Source organism: Chroicocephalus ridibundus, chromosome 1 (genome assembly GCF_963924245.1).
Source record: "Chroicocephalus ridibundus chromosome 1, bChrRid1.1, whole genome shotgun sequence".
In the NCBI taxonomy this organism is placed as follows: Eukaryota; Metazoa; Chordata; class Aves; order Charadriiformes; family Laridae; genus Chroicocephalus; species Chroicocephalus ridibundus.
In genome coordinates this window covers 36090803-36103824 of record NC_086284.1, presented here as the reverse complement: position 1 = coordinate 36103824, position 13022 = coordinate 36090803, and the positions used below count along the sequence as shown (strand labels likewise).

At 41.3% G+C, this 13022-nt stretch overlaps 1 protein-coding gene across 1 annotated transcript in view; it reads right to left on the bottom strand.

Annotated features, from left to right (window-relative positions):
* The window catches only part of EPSTI1 (epithelial stromal interaction 1), a 51135-nt gene that overhangs the window by 11468 nt on the left and 26645 nt on the right, over positions 1-13022 (bottom strand). The window contains exons 7-8 of the mRNA XM_063334925.1: positions 5194-5287; positions 751-834 (exon numbers count right to left, since the gene is read on the bottom strand). Coding sequence (XP_063190995.1) covers positions 751-834; positions 5194-5287 — 178 coding nt within the window. The remainder of the gene's footprint in view (positions 1-750; positions 835-5193; positions 5288-13022) is intronic.

Sequence of the window (13022 nt, the reverse complement as noted above, 5' to 3'; positions counted from 1 at the left end):
GGCATAGCAAGAGGCTCAGTATTTGCTAATATGTTTCCGAATGATTTGCAGTCAATGCTGCCCTCCCCAGACTTGCACAGTCAGACCTGGAGCCAAGACAGACAATGGAGCACCATGCTGTCGCCTCGTGTAGATGAACTTTACGTGGCTATGGATCCCAAATCCATGCCAGAGGGCCTACAGTGGGACTTCAGATGCATTTCAGAAGACAGAGTTCAAATTTGCAGTTAGGGCACGCCTGCTTTTTAGACAATTCAAAACACTTCATTTAGGCAGTCTGCAAGGGAGCAGAAGCACGCAGGCTTAACAGCAAGTCCGAGTGTTTCCACATCCCCATTTTGGGAGGCAGGGCACATGGGCATCAATCCTCTAGAAAGAGACTATTCAGAAACTGAGATCTCCATGAATATCTCGGTAAGATTACTTCTGCCTGACAGAGAGGAAATCGGTTTCCTTAGCCTATGAAATAGGGTACCATGATCAAAAAATGCTCTGCACAGCTTTTCAAATGGAGAGGTGAGCAGGAGCTAGTCATCCAGATGCAAATAGCCTGGAACCCAGACGATAATTGTCCTGTCCCTGTCCAAATTTTACAGCTTGGCTCATCTCTCTCACAATATTTGAAAACAGTGACTAAATACTTTTGCTGAAGAGAAACTCTGTGCGTAGGCTACAAGTAATCAATGTATTTAATTGGTTTCACAGCATGCAAAAAAAGATACAATATGCAAACTGTTAATGTATAATTACCTTCCTCCGTTGTTCTTGCTTCATTTCCTCTAATCTTCTGTTTTCTTCCTCTCGAAGAGCTTGCTTATAAGTATGGGTCCTAGACTATTGTTCAGCAGAGAATATAAATATATTGGTGTGGGGGAAGGGGGAACCAAAATCCCAAATCTTATTCCTAAATCTTTATACAGGTAATAAGCAAAACAGAAACGGTCAAATGATCCCAGTTACTCAAAAAACAGATCAGTCTCAAGACTAGAATTTAAACAAGAAGTAGTCTACAGCTTCTCAGTCATTCGATTTTGCTGAATGTCCACCTGTGCATCAGAACCAGGGAGCCACAGCACGTGCTATTCCACGACCCAGTGGCAAGCATAAAGATACCCCGAGCTTTTTGTGAGAAAACTCAATCAGGATATATGACAGTGAGATGGGGTATTCTGTGAAGAAAGAAAAGTACCAAAAATATTACCAAGAGAACGGAGCAGAAGGGAGTGTGGTAACAGAGGGGAACCCAGCATTATGGGGAGCAGGGAAGTGATGGTGCCTCTGTACTCGGCACCGGTGAGGCCTCGCCTCGAGTCCTGTATTCAGTTCTGGGCCCCTCTGTACAAGAGGGACATTGAAGTGCTGGAGCGTGTCCAGAGGAGAGCTACCAGGCTGGTGAGGGGTCTGGAGACCAGGTCATGTGAGGAGAGGCTGAGGGAGCTGGGCATGTTTAGCTTGGAGAAGAGGAGGCTGAGGGGAGACCTCATTGCCCTCTACAGCTACCTGAAAGGAGGTTGGAGAGAGGTGGGGGTTGGCCTCTTCTCCCAAGTGAATAATGACAGGACCAGAGGAAATGGTCTGAAGCTGCGGCAGGGGAGGTTTAGATTAGATATTTGGAAGAATTACTTTACTGAAAGAGTGGTCAGGCACTGGAACAGCCTGCCCAGGGAAGTGGTTGAGTCACCATCCCTAGAGGTGTTTAAGAAACATCTAGATTTGGCACTTCAGGGCATGCTCTAGTGGCAGAGATTGTAGGGGGTTTTTTTGTGTGTGTGTATGGTTGGACTCTATGATCTCAAAGGTCCTTTCCAACCACGAAGATTCTATGATTCTATGGTTCTACGATTATTTACACAGGAGTACTGGAAAGGCATTTGTGGACGCAGGGCAACAGAAGCTGAAAGACCAAGTCTGCTATATTATTTGTGGGGCAGTCAAAAGAACTGCAAATCTGAACTACACATCACAAATAAAGTATTCAGAGGGCAGCTGTGTAGGTTTTCATTAAAATAACTAGCCCCAATCTTTCACAAGTTGTAGTTCTCAGCAAAGAGCCAGGCTACCATTAGGATCTTACAGGATCCTTAGGATCTTATATACAGGAACTTAACTGTAAAGTCTTTGAGCAGATACATAGCATAGCACACTAAATAATGAGCCAGTATAATTTAAAACAAGAAGTGTTGCAGGTTTGACTTTAGTGAGGAATTTGTTGCAGGTCTACGCAATGTTCTCGAAACTTGATATATGCACACAGAATGACACCATTAAAACGACAGGCACATCATTTGCTAAAAAGACTGAACAGAGAAAGCAATTATTAATAGCTCAATTTTGAGTTGGGAGGAGTTGTTACATGTGTCCAGGGAGACTCATTCTGCGTCCAATATTATTCATTACTCTCCATAATGGCTTGGAGAATTGTGTGGAGTGTATGTTAATCAAGTTGGAAGACAGTAAAAATCTACACAGGATTGGTAACACTTTGAAAGACAGGATTAAAATTAATTATGAGCTTGATTAAATAAGCAGGCCAAAAAAAGTCACCAATGACAGAGTCACTCCAAAGAAGTCAAATTTGTTCACGCACATCAAGTAATATTTGACACTGGTATTTGAACAAGGTGTGCTAAATTAATATCACTATCAAAGAAATGATGTGAGGAAAAAAAATTGATCAATGTTACATTGTTCCAAACTTTTTTTAGAACATGAATTTTAAATTTAAAAAATCACATCTATATGTGCCCCCCTTTTAACATGCATGTCAGGCACTTCCTAAGCTTATCGCACTTCGCTATTTCAAACACACTGTTCCTGAATCTTTTAATTACTCCACACAAAGCACAGGTCCAAGATAACATCAAAATTAGAGTTCAGGTTTTCCCACTGGTTTAGCATTTTGGTACTACGCCAAGTTTATTTAGATAAAAACTCATTGGTTATGTGCTTCAGACGCCTCACACAGAGCATGGAGGCTGTGCGTACGCCTATAGACCGTACCTCATCCAAGTTGCCTGGGAAGACATTTTGCTAACTGCACTGCTGTGTTATAAGCAAGTGCTGAATTGATTCACAAAGCTACAGAAATGCTGCCACGCAAAAGACATGTATAACATCAGATGATATTAATTAAAACCAGTACAAATAAATTACGTATTTTATCTGCTTGGACACTGGTGAAGCCAAAGATGGAACTATAGTATGGAATTTGGCATAAGTTATTAAGAAACTACTCAAAAACTGGAACGAGAAAGGCACATGTAGGTAGGTGAAGTAGAAGGCAAAGGCTAAAAGTAGGACTTGTATGTCTGAAAGAATCATGGAATCATGGCATTTTCAGAGTTGGAAGGGACCTCTAGAGATCACCTAGTCCAACTCCCCTGCTAAAGCAGGATTGCCTAGAGCACATCCCTCAGGGCTGCATCCAGGCGAGTCTTGAAAATCTCCAGAGAAGGGGACTCCACAACCTCCCTGGGCAGCCTGTTCCAGTGCTCTGCCACCCTCACCGTAAAGAAGTTTTTTCTCATATTTGATCGGAACTTCCTATGTTCCAGCTTGTGCCCGTTGCCCCTCGTCCTGTTACTGGGAACCACTGAAAAGAGTCTGGCACCATCCTCCTTCAACCCACCCTTTAGATACTTGTATGCCATAATAAGGTCTCCCCTCAGCCTTCTCTTCTCCAGGCTAAAGAGTCCCAGCTCTCTCAGCCTTTCCTCGTAAGGGGGATGCTCCAATCCCACAATCATCTTTGTTTCCCTGCGCTGGACTCTCTCTGGTAGTTCCCTGTCTCTCTTGAACTGGGGAGCCCAGAATTCGGCATTCCTTCAGGCATCCACCCACTTCTGTATAGATATGAACACAGCACACAAAAATGCTGAAATCTGAGTCAGTCCTGGGGACATGAGCTCACTTGTCTTCGCAGTTCAATGTTCACACCATACGAAAGGCTGCAGAGCTGGGTCTTCCCTACCAAAGAACAACTTCCCCACTGTTTGGAGCACTGGATGCTTCAAGAGGGAGATAGAAGTGGTTTCAAGACATCTTTTTTACCTTCTCATAGTCCATCTTGTTTGTCCGCCCAGGACTACAAAAGACAGTTTGAATGCCACTCTCCTGCAATTGACCTTCTGCTCAACAATGATGGTCAGAAGTTGGCTCCTTCAAGCTAGGTATCTGCCCAGATATGCTAAGATTTCTTTAGGGTTTTCAGGGACACTAAATGACCTGAGGAATCGAAGGGGAAAGGAACCTATTTGCAATATTACCTTCCCTTTTCATGCAATGCAAACCAGGAAGAGATACCAGAGGCAAGACAGAGCTGTCATCTATTCTGGTTGCAGCAATTCCTACAACGGGAGGGTCTTGCACATTTCCAAGGCTTCCGAGGAAATATGGAGGTAAATCTTTCACTCCCTTTACTCAACTGTTGGTGTTCAAGGTTGTATACAACACAGAGCTGCCCATATTGGATACTTTCAAGTTTCTGCTGACTAAGGACCATTGCTCATAATGACAATTTCTGTCCACTTGGCTGTCTGCTCTCTGTCTTCCCCCAATTACAAACCTCCCTAAAGGAGAAATAATTCTGTCTCAGGGTTAATATTGCTCACTGCAAGTTTTTACATCAGTAGGAAACTTGGTTTAGACAAGAAGAGACTAATCATATGTGAAAAAAGCCTTTTTGAAGGAATTAGAATAATGAAACTTAAGCAATACTTTATCTATTTCCTAATTACATTGATACTTATCAGGCCCATTCAAACTGGGAAAAAGTCCCCAAGCAGCCTATGAAATCCCTTTTAGGATGCAGTGAGAAATAAGCTTCTCTTCTGACTACATTTTCAATGCAGTAAAGCATCCGCTGACATGAACTAGTTGAAATTTCATAAAAGCTTGCCACCAACGGATGGATACAGAACACTTTTAAGATTCTGACCTGACCTTAGAATATAAATCTGGTTCTCATTTAGCAGTGAGAGATCTGTGAGTAATAAAGGCAGTGCCCTACTATGTAGGATACTCTGCCAGTGTGTAAGAGACAATGTAGGCAATCTCATTTACCCAGAAAGACTCCTTGGTACTCAATGAGTTATGTCTAGACAATTAAGGTCAATTAGAGTATTCTAATATTCCACTATTAACAGCACCTGGAAAGCTGACGGAAAATATAGCACATGCCATGATTTTGCTTACCCATGCTGTAGATTCTGGACCACGATTAGCAATCTGACAGGAATCACTCCTTGGCAAACCCAAGTCCAATCTGTTCAATAATTCATTGGTTTTGCTATGAAGAAATCCAATCCAAATAGACTTGTTAGTGCTTCAATAAAAATAAATACAGCTTTTTATTCCACCCTTGGAATCTAGCCTAGACGTTTTGTCATGTGACTGCTGGAAAACATCACAGGTGGAACAAATGGTTATGTAGACAGGCAGAATTAAATGGGACAGGATAAAGAACCTATATTGTGGATAAGACATTTGCTGGGAGGAATTTTTAAGCAAACAATTATTGTCATTTGCATATTTGGGGTCTACGGTGGCTGTGCTTTCTTTCCTGATTGTAAAGCTCCTAAAACACAGACTTGCATACCATTGGACTTCATCAGGATGCAACTGCTTCACTGAATTGTTGCAAATCCTTCTGCCAGATCTATAGATCTCAGAGACGTAATTTAAAAGATTATTTTAAGGAATTTTCCTTCATGGTTAATAGAATGCAGCTTTACAACAGATTACTTAATCAAGCAGAAAGACTTCGAAGCATTTTGTAGCATTGAAAAAAATACAGCTTAGTTGGAGCAGAACTCCACAACATTGTCACTTCTTATTCTGGCAAGGGCAATTTTCTTTTTCCAATCGCACGTTTTATAAGCCAGATTTTCAAAGTAGCATCACTTGGCTCACAGTTTCAACCAAGTACAGTTAAACAAAGTCACAAGCAACAACATAAACAAACGTTAAGAATAGTGCCGTATCGAGAATCAGTTTCCTAACCTGCCATCCCAGGCATATCTGTTCAAGTCTTTGCTTGCGCAAAGGAATAGAATTAGAGGAAAGAGGCAATTTTATTTCTGTATACAGCTTTGGAAAGCATGAAAGTGCGGAAGTGAGAGCAGAAAGAGTGCTTCAAGAGGCATTTGACACAAAGATTTACTCTGCTAACAGGGCAACCAGCTAGCTCTGTGGGGGAAATGCCTCTACCAAAGACAACTACTTAACCTTGGAGAAAAAGCCTTGGCTGCTAAAGAGTGATGATGACTAATTGGTGAAACAGACTACCAAGCGTGGTTTTGTCTTTCACTCCATGATCTGAAAAGGTGAGTAGATGAATTTTTGGAAAATGTCCTGCTGGTCAGTGGGTATATTGAGGAGAAGTGGGGAAAAAGAACAAGAACCCACAAGTTCTTCTCTGCTACTCTACACAATACAAAACCCTGTTACCACTTCAGGTACAGCATACTTGCTCAAGCTGTAGCAAGCCATGCTTTTAGAGTCTCGGCATTCCCAGTTTACTCCCTTTCCTCCATTACCTGGGCAGTTAACATGGACCTTGGCCAATACATAATACAGAAAGAACAAAGCGAAACATAAGATTCCCTGATCTCCAGAGCACCTGTATATCAAGGTTAAATAAATTAGTAGTCTTCCTACCCAAGCCTCAAGAACACACATTTTTTCCATGAAAGATGACTGATTGAGTGGTGAGATTGCACAGAATAATTTTGGGAACTTGAAGTTTTAAATTGCAGATTTTGTGTTTCTCTACCTATGCTAAAAATGCTAAAATAACGATTTATTTCTACACCAGAAAAACTAAGAACTCCTACAGAAAATCTGGAATATATTTAAGAAAGTGAAGCTTTGCAAAGAAATATCTGGCAACTTAAGGGTATACCTGGATGTCCTAATTCCTTATGGATGGCAAAAGAATGACATGAATTTCTCATTATTTGTATAAAAATGGGGTGGAGGGTTAAGACACTGCATTTCCCAGATCAGCACACTGATAGATGAAAAGCTAACTCCATTTCGGTATTCGAAAAGATGATTACAAGAGTGGAAGCAAATTAAATTTCTCAGCAAGACTTTGCACTGCCTTTGAATACAGAAAAACCCTACTACACCAAATTAAGTAGTACGTTAATTAAGTGTCCTTATCACGAGAAAGGGGCTCAGGTTTCCAAACCTGACTAAAGACAAACTCAGTCAATTCAGTCATATATATTAATTCATTGTGTATCATCTCTATGGAAACCCAGCAACGCATCTGGAGTTGCCACACTGTCAAAATATTGTTTGAATGGTATTTTTCAAAATATTAAACCTAAAGTCATAACAATGCAGAGCGTAGCATAAGCCATGCTGCAGGGAAAGGGGGAAGTCAGAGAGATGACAGTTCAATTAATGTTCCAGAGAGGAAACCATTATCTCCAGAAGGAAATCAGCATTTCAGAGTGTCCATAGGTGTTCCACATTCAGACAGTTGGAGCAACATCTCACTCACTTGCGAAAACTTCAAGGGCTAATCAAAAATGCTAATAAAATGTGTTCCTCTAAACTAATTAACATTAAGGAAAGAAGCGCATGAGCCGAAGAAATTAATTTGAATACAGCAGCATGCTGATACCCGTCAAAAATAGCTAGGCAAAAGGAGATCCAAAATTTAGACAAACCAAGAAGATGGCACCCTCCTAACAGGCTGCTAACCTGAGCTCTCACTACCCCTAAGCATCAAGCTGAAGGAAAAGGAGATGTTCAGATGCACTTGTTAAGCTGGAATGATCTTATAAGGTTATTTTATCTTTCTCGGTAGCCCTGTTTGCCGTTACGCTGCTGGGAACAAGCCTTTTGCTCTGCTAATTAAAATAGGCTACTCCCATACTGGTACATTTAATAGCACTAGGCAATACTCTTAGCATGGGAACTCACCCATCTATGTTGTGGTAACAGTTCCTGTAATAGTTTTGACCTGTTCCAAATAGACCTTTCCCAAACTCCTGGCTGCTTTCTGGGAATGAGTATCAACCACAAGTAACTCCCAACAGGCAGTTTGGATGCAATTCACCCATTTTGGGAGGTAAACAATTTGCTAGCAATGGAAGCTGGTAGTCTCAGGCCTGTTGGCCTCAAAAGTGACAGTGATTGACAGTGCTTAATTTATTAGTACAGACGCAGCCATGGGGGAGTGAAGCACAATACTGGACTCAGGGGCTGAAAAACTCTGAAGAGCTGTCATGGGAAAATACTGACTCTGCTGCCAGGATCATTGAGTAACGTGCTAGAAGGGGACAGTGCATGACTCTGGAAATCAGTTCATGTTGCAGATGCTCTCTGTGGGTCCTTCAGATACACGGCTTAACATTTCACAACTCTTCTTCAGGCAGAGTCCTTTCTTAAAAGCTGTTTCGTAAAAGCATATTCTTGAAGCTCAAGAAGTACATGTAAAATGCTGAAACATGAATTTGCTAGATGTTCCACTGAGAATGGCATAATTTTGGGATTTAGAGTTGGCACACTGCACTCACAAGCTACTGTAGATCAGGGCATCCACACACTTTTCTTATTGTTTGGGACTAAATACGCGTACTCTCCACAGTCCTATTGGGGTGAGACAAGGGGGTGGATATAAAAGCTGGTGTGGCCCTAGGCTCCTCTGGCCTAGGTGGGAGCTTCCATGCTCTAACAGGGTCAACAGCCCTGACAGCCAAGAAGCAGAAAGCTTCGCAGTTGACTCCAGCGTGCAACTGTGGAAGATGTGAAGACCCAAACTGATCTCGTTGCAGGACCTGAGGTCTAAAATCCTGTGCAGAATATGGTCTTTAACTTGGTGTGTCATTTGGTCTTAACTCCTGTCGCATCAGACAAACAGAAGAGCCAGTTCTGAAAAGGATTCATCCTTAGGAACATGCATAAGGATATGGAGTCAGGCCCCAGCATCTTCCTCCACCCAAGATTTGCGCAGCACCACGTGCTAAGCTTTTCATTTGAGACTGTATTCCTCTCAGAACAAAGATGCAAAGAAAATTATTTTTGTGACTACATATAAAGTTCTTGGCTTTAATTCTGTTTTACACACTAACATTAAAAACACATCAATTAGAAAGGCTTCTTGTAGTTTTCATTACTCCTTCCCAATGAAACCAGTGGCAGTTAATTCTTTTGCTTTAATTGATGGATATTGAAATGCCAGGACAGAGAAAAATATATTGTCTTTTATGCCAGTGCTTTTGAAAAAAAATGCACAATACTTTTGCATATATCATAAATATCTTTATTTCTCTTGACAATTTTTAAAAGATAATGGCCACTCTTATTACTACTGAAAACAAGACAGCTCCTGAACTCTTTGTTTTCTCAAGCTGCAGGATCTCCAGCATTACAATTCTGCTATAATGAATGTCCACAAGTATGCTAAGAGCCATTCAAAAACAGTTATAAGAAATAAAAATAAAGAATCCCAAGCCAGGTAAATCATTATAGGCATTTCAGAGAGGAGACAACGTGAGTAGTCACAAAGACAACAGAAGTAGCATCTAACGATGAATGACACGGACACATCAGCTTCCAAATTCATTGCCAGTAAGCAGCATTAAAGTAATATTTCACCGTTTTCTTCCAATTTAGCTGACAAACTAAGAACCATGCATAATGCACAGATAATGTTAGTTTCACACATCTGCCCAGAAGTTTCACGGTGGTTTTTAAAGAATAGCAGGACCCCCCCCCCCCCCCCGCCACAAAACCAAAACCCAAACCCAAAACTGAATTTCATTCAGGACGCATCTTTTTGCAGCACCAACAAGCATACCTACGCTTTTCCCCACTTCAACATATTTAATTGGCTAAGCGTAACAACTTCCTCAACTTTTGCAGAAATTAAGATCAGTTGCTTAACTCTACCAAAGTCTGCCTACAAGAAAAGCTGCCCTTCATTTCTGTAAGGTCAATGGTGGATGTGTTCTTACTGACGACCTTGTTCCTTGCCATGTGCATCCTGGTCAGGCACTGGCTATGACCCACAGGCCAGGCTGGCTAGTACTAAACCATATGCATGGCTCTTAGTTTGTCACGGTTTTAAACATCGTTGCTCCTCTGTCACTTGGCCTAACAAAATCAAATGTTAATATAGAAGAAATTCCAGAGGTCGACTCAAAGGTCAATGAGATTGCTCTCTATTTATGCAGGTTTCCCATAGATTCTGTGTTAGGAGATGGAGAAAGAGACTCCAAAGGGAGGTGTAGTTGGGATTTTCACTGACAAAAATCATTTGCTAAAGTGGGAACAAAGCTGGGGGCGCGATAATACCATCGGTGAAAATAATTCCACCAAAGGTAGATATTTCAAAATTAATCCATCAACAAACTTGCAAGTAGCCTAAGTGGGGCCACCAATGGCTTTTGCTGGTATATAGTGATACATGCCTTCTCTCACACCCCCTCCTTTTTGCAGAGATTTACTACAGCAAGAAGTTTACAAAGTTTAAGTAAGTTCAGAAGGCTACGAGCAACTGTCATGTTTCCCACAGCTGGGCGGTGACAAGGGGCAAGGTAGTAAAAACACCTCCATCTGTCAGCAACAAACATGCCCTCAACTCTACGTGAATTCTGGTTCTCCTGTACCTCAACTCCAACCCACACCTGCCTGACAGAGTCCACTTTTGGGTAAGAAGGAAAAACAAACATCAGACATGTACGAATTTGTCAGCATGAACTAATGCCCATTTTTTGGTGTGTGCGTAGGTGGGGGATTCATCTTTTGCTGGAAGCCATAAGGTGAAAATTTACAACGTGAAATAATTAACTCATTAAATTCCTGTCTGATGTTGATGGCTCTTCCGCAATGCCCTTTACTGGGAAGAAAGGCCATCCTCCAGGTATTTAGTTCACTTGCTTTACAGCACAAATCCTTCCAGTAGCCACATACCAAGCTTAATGCAATATTCACATATTGTGCTGGGAGTAATGCACAAGCATACTAAGGAGGACTTGGATAAATCTAATGACAATGATCAAAAACTGTGCTATCTTTGGCTGGTAGGCTTTCTTGTCTGCAAGTTCTTGAGCATGCGTTCCTGTTCTTGGGGATAAGAACAAAAAATGTGGCACCGGTTCATTTTAGGTATAAGGCTTCAAGAAAGTATAAAAATAGGTTTGTTTTTTTTTAAAAAAAGGCAACTTTCTCAGCAGAATTATTTTCATCACTTCCCACCCACGCTCAAAACTAATCTTTCCTGTCAACCCACTTGCTTTTTTTGTTTTCCTGACTGGATGAAATAATACAGCTAGGCTATTCTTTCCTCCTACCAACTCATCCAATAGTCTTGGAAGTTATTTTAGACATCAAATTTCATTTCTTATCTGAAGTAATAAGCATATATCCAGTTTTAAGGAAAATGCAGTTTTGTATAAGTCTATTGCATAGATCTTCCATTCTGTGTGCTCCATCTGCATGTGCAATCTGCTTCTATATTTTCAGCCAGCTTGCATGGGCAGATTAATGCGTACAATTAGAAAGCAACCTCACAGGCGTTCAATAAACTGCCTTCATTATTACACTCAAGAGAGTCCCTTTGGATGTCTATAAAAGCCTAGTTTTCTGCCTGTTAGCTAAATAATTGACAACACTTAAAATAATCAGGAGCAAATGAACAAAACCAAGACCATTGTGGTGAAAAGAAGCAAACAAAAGATTCTCAAGGCTGCAAACCCTTTTTGTGCAAGCCCTCTTTCATTCTCTCTAGCAACCCATATTAAAAGTCCGGTCAGGTTTACATTTGCACTTCTGTGGGGAGAATTTGTTACCAGCCTGCTGTTTGAACCACACATCATAGGGGACTGAAAACTAGCAAGGACACTAGTATTTATCCTGTAAAAATAGATAAATAAATAAAAACTCTGTTTTGACTCAGGTTTTATTTTCTTGCATTTTATGACTTTTGAGAGAACCGCTTTGGCAGGCAAGTGTATATCAGCTCGGGCTGGTGAACCTCTTGCATTGTGTTTGGAATATGCACTTAGAGGCACTCTGGCAAATTCTGTTTCCAGTTCCAAATTCTGAGCAGAATATATTGAGTGCACACATGTACCCCAGTGCAGCAGTGCCAGGAATTTTTACAGGAGTACAACCTTCACAAAACCAGAGGCACAAATATAACAAAGGGAAGGATGAAATGATACAACACTACATCACATACTATTAAAAACAAACCCTACGTGCTAGACTGCTTTTCCCATTACATAAATAGGTAGATGGCTATTAGAAAAGCAGTGGACCACGTCCAACACTACAGTTTCTGGAAAGTTGAATCCAAATTAAATAAAAGCACCTTACTAGAGAGATGGGCTAAAACCATATGGTGAGACACGCTACGGTTCAGGCACAGATTCGTACCGCCTGCACAGCAAGCCACAAAGAAAAGCAAGTCATGAGGTAGCCATCCCTCATTACTGTTTAAATGACAATTTTTGTGTCCCCAACTAAAGAGGGATGTCCTGAAAAGTCCTGGGCCAGCCATCTAACCTCTTCTTTGTTCCCATTTGGAAAGATGGACACTCAGTCCTTTCCTCACAAGGAATAGCCAACCGCAAAATATGGACTACACAAGCGTTCCTTACCTTTTAACACAGCCTCTATCACATGCATCCAAGACAACATGACTCAGAAGGAAGGACTCAATTTCATGTGAAAGTAGTTTCCAGTAGAAAAGTGCACGTGCACTCCTTATTTTCTAGATCTGATATCTGCAGAGGCAGAATCACAGTGAAGCTATCACCAATAAATCCCTCAAGTGCTTCTCCTCTGTTAGTACAAACCGTAGCAATCCTGCCATGCAGCAACTTCTCCAGCCCAAAGTCTGCTCCTGTGTGCTCTTCAGGCTTTTTAAACACAGCTACTTTAGGAGATACCTTGTGAGTTTTGTCCATTTTAGTCATCTAATAGGGCTTGACCTATTGACCTTGACCAGGCTTTACCTGGGTAAAGGAGATGCTGATCCCAAAAGAGAAGCTGCGGATCCC